Source organism: Colletes latitarsis, chromosome 4 (assembly GCF_051014445.1).
Source record: "Colletes latitarsis isolate SP2378_abdomen chromosome 4, iyColLati1, whole genome shotgun sequence".
Taxonomy (NCBI): domain Eukaryota; kingdom Metazoa; phylum Arthropoda; class Insecta; order Hymenoptera; family Colletidae; genus Colletes; species Colletes latitarsis.
The window spans coordinates 32,570,327-32,592,485 of NC_135137.1; the positions used below are offsets into that span (position 1 = coordinate 32,570,327).

Genomic DNA, 22,159 nt, shown 5'->3' on the forward strand with positions numbered 1-22,159 from the left:
AAACCGTGTATGTGTAAATTTTACATTTTTTCCTGCAGTATGGACGGAATCGAATGTTTCTTTTATTTCGCGAATCAAAGAGAGTAATATTAAATATACTGGAACGTGTCATTGGAAATCGATCGTGTCTGGTATTAAAATATTCTTGAAAACTGCGGAACACTTCGTTTGATCAATTTACTTCTATTACACAATTGATATTTCAATTTAAATACAATTAATCTTACCAGTTACCATTGTATTTCACAAATTGCTAGCGTTCGTTTAGTTTTTACAATTTTCATTTCACTCATTAAGTATTTTTATCTTTTATTCGCTGACAAAAATAATAAATATGGTAGATTATATTCGTCGTGTTTGGCAGGATCGTATTGATCAAAAATTCGAGTATAAAGTTACCACGGTCGGGAACGATATATACCTCGTATCGAAATTTGCCCGTATAAATCAAAAGTTATTAATTAGAAACTTTTACGAGCCGTCCAGTTTTACGGTAGCTTGTTAGCGATATAAAACAGTTAGAACGTTAATAAGCACAATCGATCGCGCGTACGATAACGACCGTGTTAATGCAGATCAAAATTCTCCCGCGAATTTTCTACCTCGACGTATACAAGCTGTTTTTTTTATAAATAACCGATACAGATTAATATTCGTAAAAATTATACGAAAAATACTTGATTTAGTTCTATAATTTATATCACAAATATCGTCTCGCCATAGACAATTTTTCCAATTTTTCTATCGCATAAGTGAGCCCAAAATAAAATAACTAAAACGTTGAAAATGCTTCGAACGAATTTACCTCGCGATAATATAACTTTCACGTTATTTCAACTATAGTAACGTGTAATCGTTAAACTGTTAAATGAATTAAATAAGCAAAATAGGGTAAATATCTCAGGTTAAAAGTCAGTCGAAATTTTCGTGTGCCCCTAAGAAACGATCACTTCTGAAGTGACTATAGTTCAAAGGCTAGGTAAAATAAAATAATTGAAACGTTAAAAATGCTTCGAACGAGTTTATCTCGCGACAATATAACTTTCACGTTATTTCAAGTATAGTAACGTGTAATCGTTAAACTGTTGAATGAATTAAATAAGCAAAATAGGGTAAATATCTCGGGTTAAAAGTCAGTCGAAATTTCCGTGTGCCCAAGGTAACGATAATTCGTCCCTGATGGGGTTAAAGTTCGAAGCGGAGGTAAAGTTTAAAAAAATAATCCGACAATTTCTCGAAGCAACGTTTCTTTTATGAACCTGGGAAATTCTCTAGGGGTTTTCGAGTTGCCCTCCCGTCGAATATCCCGCGTTCTTGTTGGTATTTTTCGCGCCCCGCAAGCTCGGATAATCCATTACGCTGCGTTTTGGCAGTCCCTTTAAAATATTCTTCCCTCGTGGTTTTCTCTATGGAGGCGCGGATCCGGCAAGGCGAGTAACTTAAATAAGCGTACTCGAAAAGCTTAATCTTGCCATTCATGCGCCGATGAATACCCGGGGCAATAAATGCATTCTGCAGCGACATTCCGCGGCAGTTAGTAATACAAGTTCCGCGACAGCGATTTTGCTTCCCCGTACAAACTCCTGATCGTCGGTTTTCATCGCATTGTCGACGTTCCCGGCTAACAATGAGGAAGCCACCGGTACTCATATTTCGCGTCTCGCTGGGAAAAACTTGCGCGAGTGCTTCTTAGAAGGCGGCGTTAATCAAGAACGATTCGCGGAACGCGATGACCTTTCCAAAAGAAATTTTTTCCCGCGTCGAATGCGCCGCTCCTGTTCGCGTGACGATATCGATATTTTCTCTGTGCTTATTCTAAATCAAGCACGAGAAATAAATGTGTGATTTTACACAAAATAAATTTTATCACAGTATAAAAATTATTATTCTAGTGTACTTTAAAAACTCTACGTTATTTTCTATAAATAATAATCGGTAAGTTTTTAATTCGTATCGAATACTGATATACAGGGTGTTCGGCCACCCCTGGGAAAAGTTTTAATGGAGAATTCTAGAGGCTAAAATGAGACGAAAATCATGAATACCAATTTGTTGATGGAGGCCTCGTTAAAAAGTTATTAACAATTAAATTCAAAAGTTTCAAATCATTCTGGAAAAATTATTTTCAGTTCCGGGGGTCAATTACAATCATTTTTAGTCATTACACATATCTTCTAAATCCCGTCCACTTTCGAGAAAAAAATTCGAGAATGAGAGAAATTTTTCGAGCAAACAAAAATTTTTCAAATCGTTCTAAAAAAATTATTTTCAGTTGCGGGGGTCAATTACAATCATCTTTGGTCATTACGCATACCCCCGAAATCCTACGCACTTTCGAGAAAAAAATTCCTTACCGAAAATGCAATGTCTGACCATACATTGACATGTTTCCCTGAAATTCGGTGAAATTTGAAAAGTTTCAAATCGTTCTGAAAAAATTATTTTCGGTTATGGGGGTCAATTACAATCATTTTTAATGAGCAGGCATACCCCCGAAATCCTACCCACTTCCTAGAAAAAAATTCGAGAAGGTGAAATTTTTCGACGGAAAAAAAAAATTTGAAATCGTTTTAGAAAAATTATTTTCAGTTGCGGGGGTCAATTACAATCATTTTTGGTGAATAGACATATCCCCGAAATCCTGCGCATTTTCGAGAAAAAAATTCAGAACGAGCGGGACTTTAAACGTTAACAACTTTTTAACGAAGCCTCCATCAACAAATTGGTATTCTTGATTTTCGTCTTATTTTGGCTTCTAAAATCCTCCATAAAATTTTTTCCAGGGGTGGCCGAACACCCTGTATTGTATTTTTGATTGTGAAAGTATAAATTTCTTTTTATAAAGTATAAAATAATTTTGTGACAGTATAAAAATTATTATTCTAATGTACTTTAAAAACTATACGTTATTTTCTATAAATAATAATCGGTAAGTTTTTAATTCGTATCGAATACTGGTATATTGTATTTTTGATTGTGAAAATTAATATTGAGAATAATTGATACGTCAGTGTCAGGGCACACATTGAAATCGAAATTGTTTCGTGCACGTGTGTTTGTACAGGGTGAGAGAGGCAATTGTGCAACAGAATTATCTTCTATTTAAGGACAGGAACCGTTCTATTTGATGTTACTACTGGATTAAAGATTGAAAGAAACACCGAATACGTTTCTGCTAATTCTAATAGCTCCGTGGATTGATTTCTTGGAATGGCAACGTTCTCATAGAGTACTAGTAAACGATAAAAATATTGAAACCCCGCGGTACATGGCTTGTTGGCTTCTTAGATTTAAGCTTTGACGCTTAAACGCAACAGATATTCCGGGGAAATAATGACACCAAACGCACATCCCGGTGAATAATTGTCACCGATCCTCACTGATATATCCAGAACGTGATACAGCGCATTAACGAGCATTCGGAAATTTTGCCAAATCCCTGCGAGGTGGCAGTTTATTGCGCAATTATTGTTGTCGGTATTATTGTCCTGGGAATAGAATACGATAGAATATTTTAAAGTCGTACAGATTCTGTACTTTCGATTTCAGTCACTCGTTGAACTTCTGGTTTCCAATTTCCTCTACGATTTACGGTAGATAATTAGATTGTATTACGAACGTCATAGTCGAGCTCAACCATATCCGATCATTTCATAAGTATTTGCCCAATATAAGCATACGTGAACATAGCCCTACCAATTGAAATGCAAGACATAATTTTTCGATTGAAAAATTAGAACATAAATAGAAAAATCTCTCTGAAATAATAGTAAAAACTCTTTATTATATTATATAATTTCGATCAGTATGTATCTCTACCGTAAATCGATGTGCAATTTTTTTTAAATAAATTACTAACCTCTAGAGAAGAAATTATACAGTTGATTAACATTTTTTGAAATTACGCAAAGACTTATGAAACGACTTGATATTCGTGTAAAACGTGTCGCTGGACGACGTGGCTGTCAAAAGATAATTTTGTAAACACGAAATTTCCCCCGATCGACATCGATTCATCACAAATGCACAACGTATGTCGCACAACCGTTTGTTCACAATGCACAACACACCTGAGACTGTTTGTTCGTGGGATGAGATATCATGCAAGCTGCATTGGACGAGAGTTGAGTGCACAATGTTAAGATATGTTATGCGTCGTAAGTAATAGCCAGGTCGACGATTAAGTCGCGTTGAATATCATATTGTTTTAGCGTATCTATGAATTCTCGCTTGTGCGAGGCATGCCCTGATGCATGAATATATGATAATGAGAGAGAACACGACGGTTGCATGAGCATGTTTTTGAATAAGCATTAATCTAGATGAATAAGGGAAGTTAATTAATTGTTAGAATTTAGAAACGAGGCTCTAGATATCGAGATACATGTAAGAGACACGTCGGAATAGAAAGTATTTTAACGGAGACCGATAGACGCCTCCGCCGACTGTATAGAAATTTAGAGAAAACGATAAAGATTTAACGATCGTTGCTAGAATTTTTTTGGAACAGGCCCTAAGTATCGAGTACACGGGATTCGAAAATAGAAATGTGTTAAATAAGTACTTATTAATTTAGGTACGTTACGTAAGTTAGATTAACGGTAATAGAGACTAGGAAAAAAACACTAGATGTAACTATGTAGTATAAGGTACATCTTACTATTGGAAAGAATTCACGAGAAACTATATTAATTTCACCACGATTACCAAAGCTACAAGTTTTCAGTAATATGGTTGAGAAATGCTTTTTATTGCCATGAAATGTTAACCACGAACTCCTCAAGAGACTATCGTACGCTACAAAAGTTGTTTATCAATTTATTACGACAATTATTGTACAACTCGTTTGGCGGACGCTCTGAGGTTTTACGTCGGCAAGGTACACAAAAGTTACCGGGCATTGTTCCCGCAGAAAATGATGCTTCGGTGCAATTATTGTACTACGTTTCGTTCCAAAGTGGTGATTTACCTTAGCGCCGGCACAACTGCAAATCTCATTTAAATGCAACGGGTTAAAGTTTTTAATTTGTACAAACTTGTTTCGAGACTCTGCCGAAGATAAACTTTCCGGTGTATGGACTGAAACAGTGCCCTACAAATTTACAATTCAATTCCCTCCAAGAAACCAGAGATAGAACATTTAACGATTCTAATTATTATCTGTTATCGCTTACATTATTTATAAGAAGTTGCGACCACAGGCTAAGGAAAGATTCTTCTGTGTGTGTGTGGGTGGAGTTGGTCGAAAACTTTATTTAACGATTCGAACCTCTTAATTTGAGATCAGAACGTATTTCTATAGAAATGTAATGGTATTTCTTTCGAATTTTCAATATTTTTGGTCGAATGATACCAAAGTTGTAAATTATATTTGTATTCTGTTACTAGAATCGCCTTGTATGTTTAAACATATATCTAAAGAATTTCATTCGACTGTAGTATATTATTATATTATTTATAAGAAGTTGCAACCAATTACAAAGGTTCCTTGTGTGTGTGTGGGTGGAGTTGGTCGAAAACTTTATTTAACGATTCGAACCTCTTAATTTGAATCATATCCAGAAGGTTTTTCTATAGAAATGTAATGGTAAGTATTTCTTACGAATTTTCAATATTTTTGGTCGAATAATATCAAAGTTGAAAATTATATTTGTATTCTGTTATTAGAATCGCCTTGTATGTTTAAACATATATCGAAAGCGTTTCATTCGACTGCAGTAAAGCCTTCGAAGCCCCTCAGAAAGTCTGTATTACTGCTGAACCTCAAGTTAGAATTCACGATTCACTATAATGGGTCGAAAGATCTTGGCTCCATTGTTTATAATCTATTATTAGCATATCCATTGCTCCAGGGATCCGAGTATTTCCCACTCCTCGACTATTCTGCATCCTCTGAAAAAAGATTAACTGTCTAGAAACAATGCCAGGGACCCTTTAATAAACAAATTTTAGGTATCGAAGAGATCTCTCGTTGGCCCTACTTGAATCGTGACAGCTACGCAACATAGTACAAAGAGTAAAATCCACGGAACAATTGATTGACATGTTACAAGATAGGAAACCCTTGGGCGCTTTCTGTTTTTTACACACCGGAAATAGTGTTTCGAGCTGTCCAGAATACGCAACAATGGGGAATCGAAGATTAGATTTTGCAAACGTCACCGATATATTCGTTGAAAATTGAATAAAAATTCGTGGTTATAAATTAACGAATTACACGTAATGAATTCGACGTGAACGTAAATAAACACAAAATATTAACGTTTCCGTCGACCGTGTTGGGCAGATAGATCGTCGCGCATGGAACACATTTTGATATCTCTCGCGAATAGCGAAACGTCATTAATACAAAACCGTGATTTAAACGCGTATTTGCATTAAAAGTCGTTCCGTAATTGCTCGCAGAAAGTCGCTAAATTACCGAGCAGCGAGAACGCTAAGCAGTTAATCAAACCAGAAAAATGAGGTACGTCAGGAGCAAAGATTCATGTTATGCACGGCGAAATTTCAGCTCGTTTAGTTCATGACACAAATTACGTCGGTAGTCAGGAACATTAAGTTAAGCCCTTACCCGAATGAATGTACATGCATCAAAGCAAACAGTTCGAAATTCATATCTACCTGCTGCACACCGTCAAGTAATTTGTTTGATAATGTTGTGCCTGCAGCATTCGATGATTTAACAAATGATACTACAATGAAAGTGCTGATACGGTATTGTACGAGTTCGCGGGAATATCAGCAAACTCGATCTATCTCGAAACGTTTCTTGAATTAACGAAATTAATCTCCCTGTGGCAAAGCCACGTCGGATAATACAGGCCACCCACAACACGGATCCTCGATATTTCGATATACAATTATTCTGATCAATCAAAATTAACAACGGAATATCTTTAATACCAATTGGTACCGTCAGACTCCTGATGAAACTAATTGCAACGCTGACGATACGTTAAAATCTTCAGAGGGATTCAAATTACAGTTCAGGGGCCTCAAACTGTATTAACTTCAATCCAGCCATATTGTTGTATTTATAGTTATTAAAAGATTTCGAAATCTGTTAACAGATTCGAGCAAACTTTACTTTCGTTCCGTAAATTGATTCGTATTTGAATTTTTGGTTTTGATGATTGGAGTTTTTGGTATTAATTTACGAATAATCTAGAATTTGTTAATACAGAGTTCGTGGTAGCGTTGGGGTTGAAGGCTGTGGTCAAACTCTCTGAATACAAACGTCACGTGACAAGAACAAGCGAACGACAAATATGGCGGCTATGAATATCGAAAGTTCTATTTGCTCGTATTGGAAACCTCTACATACAGAGTGGTCCATGCAACTGTTTCAGGTCACAGCACCATTATTGATGCATTTATGAAAAAATGTCAGGAGAAAGGTAAATGACACGAAGAGCACTACATCTGTAGATCCTTGAATTTTTTTCAAATTCAATAGTGCATGTGCAATCATGCCAACTCGAGTAAACGGTATACGATTTGGAATCTCGACTGCCCTTTATTTCTATTTTTTTTTTTCTTTTAAAGAAGGGAACTTACTTTCCGACTAAAAAATTTTCGCCAGAAAGATTTCAAATCGGGGCTGAAAAATTTCTAAGTTCCCCGGAAAGATTTCAAGTCTCCCACTTGAGGAGGGGGGACTGTTTAAAATTTTTTTTGAAATTTTTCTGAAAAATTCCGCAAAATTGAAAATGACGTCATTTTATATTAAAGGACACATCATTTAATTCAATATTACTTGATTTGGTCATCTGGCAATGTATCTTATTTTACAAAAGGAATTGACATACCCTAAAGCCATTAAGAGGGGAGTTTCATATGAATGATAGAAAATTGAACCATTTTTTTTTAATTTTTTTTTTTTAAGAAAATGTTACATCTGACGTTATGATTCATTTTCATAGTTTACTTAGCTATCCTTTGGGAATACAAAATAATTTTTTTGAGACTCCCCCCTTAAGCACACCTAATTAGTTCCACTGTACTTTGGGCCCATTCATCTGCCCCCCACAACTCTCAGTAGGTGGAATTTCGAGTGTCGGGAGGACTGGTTCACGAGGGATGGGCAAAGTTTTGATTTGTTAATAGAAATCAGTATATAATCACGTTACAAGTTACAATCAGGACTCTTCAAGTTACATCAGAACACTTAAGTTAGAAGTTACACAAGAACATTCACAAGTTACAATCAGAACACTCCCAGTTACACAAGAACCTTTACAAGGTACACAAGAACATTACAAGTTACAGAACAGAACATCACACTTCCAGTTACATCCAGAACTCAGTTACACTAGAACAGTTACTCAGAACAGAACACTTACAAGCTACATAAGTTACAGATATATAGTATACAAGAGTGTAATAGAACAAATTTCTATGGATTAGATATCACGAAAAATACGAACCATTGTTAACACGTTATTTTGTATATATATACATATTTTGTCAATAAACGTAAGGTGTTTGTGAATAGTTGTATCTTTAGTTTGTATCAAGATTCTTCACGAATCTTGTGGGATCCAACAGGCATAGTGTGAGAAAGTGGAATGAGGGTGTGCACCCGCGGCTCCTCCGTCTTGCATCTCTGCCTCCAACGGGGGTGTATCGCGACAGGATCGGTTAATCGGTGCGTTTCACTGTAAACGCGGTAATAAATTCCAACATTTAAAGTTGTCCCCGTGGAGAAAAAGAGGGTCGAACAAAAGACGCGGAATAATGCCGCCGCGGCGTGCACCTGGGAGCCTCGAGCGCAAAGCCGTGCACGGGAAAAACGTGAAACCGTACCGAAAGAAGAAGCGTGGAGGAAGAGGAGAATAGCATCGGGGCAGGCACGAAGGACGGAGGACGGGCGCACGAAAGAAGCTGCGCGAGGATCGACGGCGACGGTGGCCGCCGTGAAACTTTTAATTAGCGAGCTTATCCATGTATCTGCGTGCCGTTGAAAGGAACAGCTGTACCTTGGCTACCGAAAATAGAAGTCGGAGGGAATAAAAACCGGTGGTACAAGTGGCTGTCAAGCCGTGGAAGGGAAGGGGAGAAGAGAGGGTGAGAGAGCGGGCCGAGAAGATGGCGGGAAATAAACGAGGTGTGGTAGACTGGACCGAGGCTCCTGATCCCACAATGCGCCACAATAGAGCGCCGACGATGGTTTTGCATATGAAAGAGGGCCGAGAATGGAGACCGCGAGAGATAGGTGCACGTAGTGTGATATTATATCTGACTAGGGTTTCGCGTCGACAACCACCCCCCCTTCTCTCACCTTCCAGCGCCCCTGTTTTCTCTTCGTCCTTCTCCCGATCTATCGTCGTCTTTCCCCCCCCTCTCACTCACCGTGACTATTTTTCTGCCCCGAAGCTCCCTTTTCTGTTTTCTTTTTTCCCCATCCCCCCTCCCACTACGGGTGAAGCCACGAGACGATCGTAAGTTGAAAATGCGTAAGGGAGACTGCATTAGGCGAGGGGCGTCTTTTCGCTTAAGATAAACTCGTTTCCATAGAGCCCTTCGGAATCGTAGCTTTCATTGTGCTGCAAATTTGCGATCTCTTGCGGGGGAGGGACGGGAGTCGCGCGCCTCCGCGGGATTACGTCGGAGGCCCTTAGGACCTACGAGGGGGTGGCTTGGCACGAGGGTGGAGACGCGATGTTTTCGAACGAGGAAAGGGTTTTCCTTATTCGGGTTAAGTAAAGATCGTTTGGGCGACTCTCGACTCTATGAATATTTTTCGATACCAACGGCTGCTCGATATACGAGAATCCTTACTTTCGCGTGGACCACGGGAAACCGTTTCCGGTCTCGCGACACACGACGTGGTTTCAATTAAATGTTACGTCGACGTAAGACAAGGGGAGGTCTGGAAAAAAGGGAAACTAAAGTTAAATAATAAAGTAGTCAATTGACCTCGTCCATTCGGAATTTTTTAAATTGCAAATCGGTGTAGTATATTGTGTACAGTGGTTTTTGATGTAGAAAATTGTGGAAGATTTAAAATGGCCCCAATTCTTACTGTATCTTGAAACGTATACATAATGTAAGCGATAACAAGTGAAAATACGAAGTCTTGAATGTTGGTTACGTAACAGGTAGTTTTTAAGGCACTGTACAGTTATTCAGATTTACGATAATTATGTAATAAGTGTCTGTTACTCTCACTATTCCATACAGTGTGTGCACCACATCTCAATATCTTTCATGTCAGCCCTCTAATGTAAATTTTTTATTTCCAATATCAAGGAACCCATCCAAGAAACGTACAAAATAAATCAGACACTGGGGCGAGATGCAAAATATCATAGTGATTATTGTATCGAATATCAAAGTGTACCTTTAACATAACGAAATATTTGCTCTTCTGCACAACATCGAACGATATAAATGAAACCCATAATCACGAAATTTATAATGCAAATCAATCGAAGGAAAAGTAAGTTCTGTTTGTTCGTTAACAAAAACTTTTTCGATACGCTTATCACATATTCAAGGCTGTAAATAAAGGTTGAATGAACAAACTAAACCTCACGAGAGATATTCATCCTAATTTCATCGCAAGCTTGATAGATACCGCGGACCAATATCAGTTTCAGTTTTTGTTTGCTTCGAATAAAATAATTTCGTCCCTGGCGGGATTAAGGCAACAACGTGCGAAACGCGAGCTTTATCGTTAAATATCTCGCAATCTATCGGCTATCTACGTAAATGGTGGTAAAATCGTGCAATATTTCACAGCTCTTTGCTTATCGATAATGTTTCATCGAAATCGACGAAAAACGGTTTGATTCAGTGCCCTCTCTCTCAGTAAATGTAAATATTGTCAACTATAATTACTACGTAAATAAATAAAATAAAAGCCCGTGAGATAATTCTGATGGAAAATTACTTAAAACACATTTTACAAGTCTGAGTTAAATTTCTTATTCGATGAAATAACAAGAATTACATTACTTTCCCCAGCTCCCTTGATTTCTTGCTTCACCAAATTCGAGACATTTTTAAACTACACTTTGTCCATATCCGTTTCGATCTCCGTGCTCGAAGAAGTCTCGAACGAGATCCCGCCTTGAATCCTTCGATCTTCGTGCGGTTGGAGCGTTCTAAAGTCGCGGAACGCCTATCGTCGTTAATCATCGTTCGATGAAAGGTACAGAAGCGTAAAAGAACGAGCCGCCAGGAGGTGGGAGAGTGACATAAATGTTTCAGAGTCGCGAGCATCTGTCGTCCGGGGGACTTTTTCAGTTCTCGAAGAGAGCTCGTTTTTGGAGCTCTCCGCGTAGAAGACGGAGAAAGAGGAGAGAAGGGGTTTCGATGGGAAAAGGGGGTGAAGGGAGAGGGGAAGGAGAGGGGGTTTACTATCCTCGTATAATGTATTATAAGTGGAGGCACTCACAGGGCCGTCAGTACCAAACACTCAAAGCCCTCCCTGCCTCGCTCGGTTCTATCTACCCGTTCGTGTCTCTCCCCCTACTCGCCTCTCTCTGTACACTCCGCTTTCGAGTTATCGATAAGAACCGCAGACCTCTTTTGTTGGTTGATAGATAGCCTTTCAAAGCGACGCGAGGTCAAATATTCGACATGCCGTGGGTTCAATTTCATGCCAATAATATCTATGCGAAATAAGGGCCGGAAAGCTCCTACCCCCCTCCCCTTCTGCCCCTCTGGAAACCGTCTTTCGACCAGCTTCTCGACAAAACTTTGCCCTCCGTATTTAGAGGGGACGGTAATGGCTATAAAAAATCGATTTCCCTTTTTACGTTTTCTGAATGACCGAAGATCCGATCGCTTCGTTTCTGCATCGACCGAAATTGTTCCAGTTAAACGACACGATGCTTAATTTTGAACTACTTCGTGGGAAGAGAGATATTGAGGGGGGAGGGTCTGCTGGATTTTAGTATGGTTCTGTATGAACGTTGGTTTTAATAATAAATTCTATACTTTAATTTGTGTTTCGTTGGATATTCGTATTCGTTAAGGGTGATAAATAGACAATTTTCTGATATATACAGAACAGAGTAGGCACATACGTGTCTGTGAAAATCAAATGTTGTGCAGAAGGGAACGAAATAAAAATACCTGAAGAAATACGCTACTAAAATAATACATTGCAATATTAACGTTTATAATTATATAAGAACTATGATATTTTCTGTACTAGTACCAAGCGTCTGTGTTTGTACGGTTTTTGGTCAAATCGCGGTGTTTCTGCGAAAAAGAAACCCGAAATACGAAACCTGAAACTCTGTATATTGATTTTATTATAAACGAAACGTCGCAAAAAGGAAGTGAAAGTATTATAGAAAGCAAAACTAATTTCTATTAATATTCCGTATTGTAGGTTTTTGACGTAAATTTTCACAATTCTCGTTGCAGCACAAGTATCGATGAAAATATAAACGAAGCTCGTCTATTTTAATGTTTCTTATCGATATATTTAAACTGTTAATATAACGAATAACGTCGATTGAAATTATAAAAGCCCAGTTTAAAATACTGTTTCGAAACCTCCTAAAAATAGTCCAAGCTGGGAAACATATTTTCCAATATGCCTGGAAAATCAAGCGTGATTAAATGAAAAATTTTAACTGTTCGATCCGCCACCAGATACGAAACTGCATCGCTAATTTTGTGAAATATACATATCGAAAATTATTTAAAAATCGAAATATACGATTAGTTTGTTAAAAAGGTATCAAAAAGTTGAGATTGAATAGTTGAATGCAGATAAAAAAGGGTTGAATACATATTTAGAACGAATATCAATAAAACGAGATTAAAAAAAGGGAATTTTGATGTTATCAATTTTTTGTAAGAACTATGCTCCTGTAAAATTGCAACGGAAAAAAAGAGATTTAAAGCTAATAGCCTCGTATCTAGTAAACCAACAGGGTTTATAGGGAAATATAAGAAGATTGAAACTTTTAGATTGAAAACCACATGAAGTTGTAGTAGGATTGAAAATATGGAATGTCTATTTCCATTTAAACCTTTTGACAGAATATCTCTTTTCGAAACACCGGAATAGATGTTCCGTCGAAATACTCCACAAAACTGCGGATTTTGAAATCGCTGGTTAATCGTTTTATTACGTCGAAGATGATTAAGCCCTTGCAGTGTTTTAATATTCATCCGAGTACGAAGCATGTTCGAGTTCAAAAGGATCGTCGCGTTACGCGAACCTTGTGCCCTACAGAAGTTTCAAATATTTCAAATTTTTAGAAATCTGTTGAAAATGATATTTTAAAGAATTCATACGAAACATCTAAAGTACTAAATCGAAAGGAAAGAGTCAATGATTGAAAACACAAATTGATTCAATTTTGTCTAAATAAAAAAATATAAAACAAAAATTTTGGGCATTTTGCGTGTTTTAAAAATTTACCCTCAGTGATATATTTGATGCAACAAAAGTTTGTGTAATAGTACAACGTTCGTTATTATAAAATTTCTAATCCGTAACACACGTGTAGATCTTTAATCTTTAAATTTAACGAAACGAATGTTTCTAGAATACCTCCGGTTTTGAACTCGAGCATTTTTCTGGCCAATTTATCGCGAGGCATACCTTCCTGAAGGCGATAATTTGCGGCGTCTAGTGATTAAGGCATTGGAGCAACGAGCCTGTGCATATTGTTAGCGATAAGTTAAGCCGGCCCCGCGACAGCGGAGCCGCAGACGTCTGTAAAATGGCGCAGTGTGTTAAGAAATGGGTTTGTGAGGCCAGGTGGCGTGGATCAAAGCAGACACCAAGGCGGTCCTGGCGATTCACGAGCACGTGATCACGAACAACGGGCGTTTATCAGTAACGCATAATGACTACAACACGTGGACGTTGAGCATTCGCGGAGTACGGCGCGACGATCGGGGCATTTATATGTGTCAGGTCAACACGGATCCTATGAAGAGCCAGGTACGAAAAGACTATCGTCGTAGCATCGAGCGTAGAGCAAAAACTAAAAGAAGGTAACGGAGAAAGAGAAAAAAAACGCCACGGAAAAGTGAGGAATCTTTTTACCCTACATCCGGGTCAGATTTTTATTGTACGCGACGCTTTCGCGCGGCGAGCATTCATTTTAAAGCGAAATCCGTTTCTGCGCCTGGAAGTAGTTGTTTCCACTGACCTCCCGCGGGGGAGGCTAAATTCCACCGAGTCATGTTCAAAAATTCCATTGAAATTTGCCCTCGCATGAAACGCGACCTGTTGTTGGCTGTCGTTGAAGCTTTCTTGATGAGAACGACGATAATTCGAACGAGAAACGTTTTTTTGTCGTCAAAGAGACGCGTTAGGAATTATTCGTCACACTCTGTATTCGATAAATTCGACGAAATAAAATAAAGCTGAATTAATAATAAATGACTCGGGCCACTTTCGTAACTATTCGATAAAGATCCCGATTCGTTCTCCTCTTTTAGAAATATTTCTGTTTTTCGCATATTAAAGCATCGATAGATGGAAAATAAATAATGATTGATGCATTGAATTTACAGAGCGCGTTTTTGGAAGTCGTGATACCGCCAGATATAATATCTGAAGAAACCTCGAACGATCTGATGGTACCGGAGGGTGGCTCTGCGAAATTGGTGTGCAAAGCCCGCGGATACCCAAAACCAGAGATCATTTGGAAACGAGAAGATGGCGCCGACATCATTTCCCGCGCCGGAGTCTCCGGTGGCAAAACAAAAAGTAAGAGTTAATTTCGTTATTACAAAATGAACCGTGCAATTATTGTACGGAAAATTGCAGTCAAAGACAGATTCAGAATAGTCGAATGTAAGAAGCAAACCACTTTTATTCAACGTTTCGTTTAGTTGTTTATGTACGTTGACGTTAAAACACTAATTGCACGCTTTTCTTGTCAGTCACCTTTTAATTAACGAACGTTGTAGGTTGCACTACACGAGCGCACTTTTCAATTTGTTCAAAAGATTTTTACAAATACATCCAACGCAATGGATCGAATAACGTTCTGAACAAAATTTACACTTTCATCTGAAAGAGAATGCAAAATTATAATATACGCGAATTTTTTCTTCTCCGTAATAATTTTGTATAAATTTCTTTATGACAGTTTTGTCCGTAACGCGTAAAAACGCTTGAAATGGAAATGTTTAAATTGATGTCATGAATTTGCCCGTGGAAGATTAAAAACCGGAACCTTTTATTTTTCAAGTACGTTTAAAAAAAAAATATTCATGCTTTTTATAAACGTATCTGTATTTGGTACGTTCGCCATTTATTATTATTTTCTCCCGTCACTCGCAGATTAATTAACGAACTTTATAACTCGTGCCGCACGAATGCATTTTTCACTTTGCTCAAAAGATTTTTTTTTTTTCCTGTGTACGTTTTAAGACACTAAATGTACGCATTTTATGAATTCATCCGTGCCTCCGACGGTTTTAAATATTTGTTTCTGTCAGTCACAGATTAATTAACGTGCGTTGCGACTCCTATCCGCGCGAATGCGCGTTTCACTTTGCCCGAAACATTTTCGAAACATATTCAACAGTACAATCTTTCTCTCGTCGTTTTATCGACGATACGAGACCCGGCTATGAAACAATTTGCGTAAAAGACAAGTGTAAGCGTTCCCGAGGTCAGGTGCCCCCTTCCAAATCGCAGGAAATCGACAGTAAATAAGAGAGGGATTTATCCAACAATTGGATCGAGCCAAATACAAGGAAAGATAGAAACACGAGGCGTGTCGATGATGCGTATCTAATATGGCAATATATTTCCAATATAAGTAGAGTGGTTCGTAAAATTGGGAAACGCGACTCCAAAGTCGAAATGTCGACGATTCTTCACGCGCTTAAAAGTATAAAACGTTTTCGAGAAACTTTCGCTAGTACTGAAAAATCGGATGTCATTTTTATCAACGATAATAGATTTCTAAATAGAGTCGAACGGGTTGCTCAATAATGGTGTCATTACAAAAGTTTAATTGTTGCTAAAAAACGAACGATTTAACGTGTCACTAAAGAACACTCCAGTCTCTTCGGTCTCTGTTAAACTTTCTGCACCAGTAGAACAATACCACAGCGCCCAGGTTCAACGCACACCAGTAGTATAATCAATAGAAATTGCTAAAGCTTCATTGGTATGTAGCGTCAAAGTAAATGTCGAAATAAACAAGGAAGATAGCAAAAATTATAGTAGGTGATATGATCAGTAGTTAGAGGATGAAATGCCCTTTAAAATGAGCGTTTGTACGAGTCGATAGCTCAATTAGTTCCGGAGGTATAGCGATTTTAGTTTCAAGTCAATGCGGTGGCTAGTTTCGGAGATATGAATCCGGAAGCGTTTGTTTACATTCTTACTACGGCCTTGTCAAGGTCGTTGACCGGCACGTGACTCGTAGTAACTAGGTCACTCAGCCACTCGGTCGCGTGTCACGTACGAGAGAGAGAGGTCCGGCGCGACGCATCAGACGGAGACAGAGATAGTCGAAATGAAAAAATTACCTTTTACATAAATTACGATATCTCCGAAACGGGAAGTCGGATTGACAAAAACCAAAAACCATTTTAAAGGGGAAGCCTTGCCGCTTCTAACAGTGGTGCAAAAATGGATAAAGCACTAGCAGTTTCGGAACTGCACAGGTCCAAAGTTTTAGTATTTTTAATACGCGTTTAATGGACGTTTCTAAGGCGAAGAGAGCGTGGATAATGGAATATTAAAAGTTACGCCTTCACATAAATTACGATATCTCCAAAACGGAAAGTCGGATCGGCAAAAACCAAAACCCATTTTAAAAAGGAAGCTTTGCTGCGTCTATCAGTGGCCCAATTATGGTTCAAGCATTAGTATCTTCACAACTGCACGCGTGTAAAGTTTGACTATTCTTAATAGTAAAAATTGAAGATTCTCTCCCTTCATCTTTGCAGTATATTTATTATTTATATCGGATGTAAATTCGGAAGGAAGAGAGATTGCGTGGAAAGAGCGCATAGATGCTCGTTTCACAATTTCGACCGCCTGAATGCGGAAAACTGACCACCGAACGGCGGTTCTAAATATTTTCATAGGTGGTTCGGTCAAGCCAGTAATTCTAAACTGATTACCGTTGTTCTCGCGTTTCACGAGAGACGGCTCGAGTAAAGTGAACCGCACATGACAATCCCTCTACCCATTGAATTCACTGGGAGCTTTCGTCCCCACTGAAACGAGACTGTCGCCACTCGTATTTCGAAGCTTTACTTCTAGCTGTCTCGCGTTACATCAAATCACGGAAATACTCGACCCGCGATGCCTATCACAATGCAGAGTTAAGTAGAATCTCTGGCCATCGGATGAGAAACTAATTTTATCAGTTTTAGATTGAATTGTTATGCATGTCCTCGTTGGTTGTACATTCGAGCCAAAAAATAATAGATTAAGTGATACATTCATTTAAAGTCGCTTGACTAGTGTCTTGTTAATCTCCTATTGTCCTGTCATTATAGAAGTGATTGCATGAGTGAGTTGTGTTTGATTTATTCTGGTAATTTTGTATTGTTGATTAAAAGTGGTGCATATTAACCTTTCCTCAACAAACGTCAGTGGAACTCTATTGGTCACATTATGCAGTAGAGGTTTAACATCTGTTAAGATTTTTAACTAACAACAAAATTGTCGATCTCTTAATTCATTTTTGCAGTATCGTTAAAGCATATAATTCATGAAAAATATTAAAGATTTTCTAATATATTTACATACTTTTCGACACTTTTACTTGCACGGTTCTATGACCAAAATTGCTTTAACAATTTCTAACAGAATTTCCTATTCCGGAAATTCTGATTCACAAACGGGGGTGAAACAGCATTCTCACCCTCGTCCGAGGTGTTCCTTTACACTCTGTAAAGGGTGAACAATATTGGGTGAATGCTATTGACGTATTGAATTGAAAGGGACGCTTCTAGTACCTAGAACACTCTATCGTGCCGAATTCGCTGTGTTTGATTAGTAATAGAGATAAATTAATTGATTACGACGCGACGAAGTCAAATAATCGATTCTCCTTTTCTTGGCACGAATGAAATTTAAGTTAGTTGTTTGGCGAATTAAAAAATGGAAGGATCTTCTAATGTATTGCTGAGCCCAACAATGGAAATGGATATCATATTTTCTTTGCAGCATTTCAATAATAATGAAATAATAATATAATAAACAATTGTTAATTTAAAATTGTATACAATGCCTTGGACCTAAAAATTCACTTGACGGTTAAGAAAATGAAGTGAATAATTGAATACACTAACACATTTAACACTAGGTTTACGGTACGCGTCAATTTGACGCATTCAGATTCTAAACTTAACGTTATAGGACTCATAAATATTATTTGTTAGCAATTTATGGTGAATTGAATTTATGTAACGATATGGATGTATACTCTAATTAAAAGAAAAAACTGCATTTCACTACTGTCAACGTAGCGAATTATAATAAAAATATGCGCAACGAGTGTCCGTAAACCAAGTGTTAAATATATATTTGACGATCGTTCCAGTTTACACGTCCTTTATCAGAACACAACGCGATGAAATGAAATTATTCACTGAATCTTGAATACAGCTCACTTTATCTAGCATAATATTGACATTTATAACAATAACACAAACTGCTGAACATTACTCACTGCCAGAGTTGCGCGAATAATTTAGTCCGTGTCCCGAGTGAAATTTAACCGAGGCATTGGATCTTCCACTTTAAAAGTATTATACAATTAAACGGTTCCCAACTATGAATACGTCAAATCCCCTATGAAACCAACAGTTTTCAAATATATTTAAAATTCTTCGGGCTTAAATATCGCTAAAGATTATAACGTATCCCAATTCCGGGAAAATCCGAAACTCCAACAAGTATCCGATATCACGTGAAATAAATCAGAAATATCGTTAAAAAAAATAATGCTTTTCGAAAGCTATACAAAAAATACTGCTATCGTCCGACGATCCTCCCGCGCAATGTTCGCGAATCTACGATGACGCGCTAATTGGTGTCTATTTTCCGCCCAAGCGATAAATTGGAAAATCCCGACTATTATTCGAGTAATATGACAAATATTCGTTTTTTTTTTGCAACCTCGTGCATGAAACCCCAATTGGAAAGCTTTCTAAAAACAACACCAATAGACAAATTATCTATGCAAAATAACTATACATTGAACAGAAAAATTAAAATTTAAAGTTGAAAACACACAGTATTCGATTTATCGTTTTGGTTTAGGGGCCCCTTTTTCAGAAAGCTTCTGGATTTTGTGCTTTGTAGAAAATACTAATTCGGTTATTAGGGGTCGAATAGATTCTAAAAATACTTTTCTTCTTTTAGAAACAACACCAATAGACAAAATAACTATACATTTAACAGAAAAATTAAACTTGAAAGTTAAGAATACACAGTACTCTATTTATCGTTTCGTTTTACAGGCCACTTTTTCAGAAAGCTTCTTGATTTGTGCTCCGTAGAAAATACTGATTCGATTACGAGTGGTCGAATAGATTCTAAAAATACTTTTCCTCCGTTTGTGTATTGCAGTAGCTGCCGCCGAGGGTGAAACGCTGACTTTGTCGAAAGTAACCAGAAGCGAGATGGGCGCCTACCTATGCATCGCAAGTAACGGAGTACCACCATCAGTCAGCAAACGGATGATGCTGCACGTGCACTGTGAGTACGCCCTAATATCGTTTCCCCGGGTACTTTCAACGTGAATCTATCTCCCCTCGAAGATTATCTTCTTAGCCGCCGATGGATTCTGCTGATTCGCTCATTCAAGCTAACTTATTCTTCCAAATCCTCCCCACGCTTCAACGACCGTTAAAATCGATTGTTGTCCACTTTTGCACTAATCACCCTGCTCTGTGAATTAATTGCCACGGTTGCTTGTGATCCTCGACGAATCATCACAATTATTGCTAGAATTATTCCGTGTGGTTCAAATAAAACTCTTTTTTCTTGTTTATTTAATATAGATATTATTAACGTTTCAATAGATAGTAAACTACATACTCTCAAATAATAAATAAACCTAATTATTTTTATTTTTAATAAATTCGATCCCTACTTTATTACCAATATACAGAGTGTTCGGTAACTGATGGTACAAGCGAAAAGGAGGTGATTCTACATGAAAGAATAAGTCTAAAATGTAGAATAAAAATTTTTCATGTGAGGCTTTGTTTTCGAGAAAATCGACTTCGAATTTTCCCCGGGTTTATATATATATACAGGGTGTTCAATCCTGGGAAAAATTTTAATGGGAGATTCTAGAGGTCAAAATATGCCGAAAATCAAGTATACTAATTTGTTGATGGAGGCTTCGTTAAAAAATTATTAACGTTTAAAGTTCTGCCAGTACTGAATTTTTTTCTAGAAATTGAGTAGGATTTCGGGGGTAGGTCTATTCACTAAAAATTATTGTAATTGACCCCTGCAACCGAAAATAATTTTTCCAGAACGATTTGAAATTTTTTAATTTTGTCGAAAAAATTCACACCTTCTCGAATTTTTTTCTCGAAAATGGGTAGGATTTCGTGGGTATGTCTAATGACCAAAAATGATTGTATTGATCCCCGCAAGTGAAAATAATTTTTCCAGAACGATTTGAAATTTTTTTTTTCGCCGAAAAATTTAGGCACCTACCCTACCCCCTGTCGATTTTTCTTAAGAATTCGTTTTTGATTTTTAATAAATTTGGTTGGCGCTGTATGGAAAAATTGTCTAATACTTTTTTATAGGTACCCATGAGCTCTATTTCAGAAAAAAGTTTCATTGAAATATATTCACTATTGTAGGAGTTATGGTTGTACGAAATTTGGACCATTTTTATGGGGTTTTTCTCATTTTGCGGGATCAAGGAACAACTTTTCGAATATTTTTGCGATTTGTACATATTCTACACTAAAATACGCATAATTTGCTTTTTTAAACATTAAAATCGTCCAATCCGTTCAGAAGTTATGACGTTTTGAAGATATGTATGAAATTTCAGGGAAGCATTTCTGGCCTCACATTGGATTTTCGGTAATCAATTTTTTTCGCGAAAATGCGTAGGATTTCGGGGGTATGTATAATGACCAAAAATGATTGTAATTGACCCCTGTAACTAAATATAATTTTTTTAGAATGATTTGAAATTTTTTAATTTCGTCTAAAAATTTCACACTCGAATTTTTTTCTCGAAAGTGGGTAGGATTTCAGGGGTATGTGTATTCACCAAAAATGATTGTAATTCAGCCCCGCAACCAAAAATAATTTTTTCAGAATGATTTGATATTTTTAAATTAAATAAATATTAATTCTTCAATAACTTTTTAATGAAGCTTCAATCAAGAATTTGGTATTCTTGATATTCGTCTTATTTTAGCCTCTAGAATCTCCCATTAAAATTTTTCCCAGGAGTGGTCGAACACCCTGTATATGTGTATTGTTGTAAACTCATTTCGCTGAGACTTGTAAATAGTAATATACATACCCTCAAACAATAGATAAAAGTTCCTACTTACTTTTATTTCTAATAAATTCGATCCTAACTTTATTACCAATATATATTGTTGCAAACTCATTTTGCTTGAGACTTGTAATTAGTAATATACATACCCTCGATAAAAATTCTATTTTCATTTTTAATAAATTCGATCCTCACTTTACTATATTTTTTTTAAGTAAATGGTCACATGCTAAATATTGTTATTCCTACCTATTATAGAATGCTCGAGTAATAAATTAAAATAAATCCAGAACGGTTTGCGTGGCAAGATTGAAAGGTTTCCGTTCCCTTCTTTGACGTTCCTATAATCGTCCGCAGGTTTAATGGTGGTACATGAACGTACGATAAAAATTCCACGCAGCCAGTGAAATTTCAAAATATGCAAATAACTCTGCCATCTCTGTTACCCTGACTGATTCTACGTGACGTACGCTGAGTTACATCACGCTTGTAATATATTCGGTATACTGGATTCTACACATGCGAATTCCGCAACCTACTTTCGACATCAATGCTGTTCGAAATAGTCACGCTTCAGAATTTCTATACGGGATGTTTCTTACGCGACGCGCGATAAACTTCACGCATTACAACATTTTACGTCCTGAAATATCATAGCTTTACGAAAACCAGTTCGCGTTAAAATTTTTATTCCAATATTAACGTCTCGCGTT

The 22,159-nt window shown here is 37.3% G+C and overlaps 1 protein-coding gene across 2 annotated transcripts in view; it reads left to right on the forward strand.

Annotated features, from left to right (window-relative positions):
* LOC143341094 (lachesin) overlaps window positions 1-22,159 on the forward strand; it is a 316,834-nt gene that overhangs the window by 257,069 nt on the left and 37,606 nt on the right. For both annotated transcript variants that reach the window (XM_076763714.1, XM_076763713.1), the window contains exons 4-6: window positions 13,733-13,918; window positions 14,497-14,692; window positions 19,535-19,663. In XM_076763714.1, the coding sequence (XP_076619829.1) occupies window positions 13,733-13,918; window positions 14,497-14,692; window positions 19,535-19,663 (511 nt within the window). The remainder of the gene's footprint in view (window positions 1-13,732; window positions 13,919-14,496; window positions 14,693-19,534; window positions 19,664-22,159) is intronic.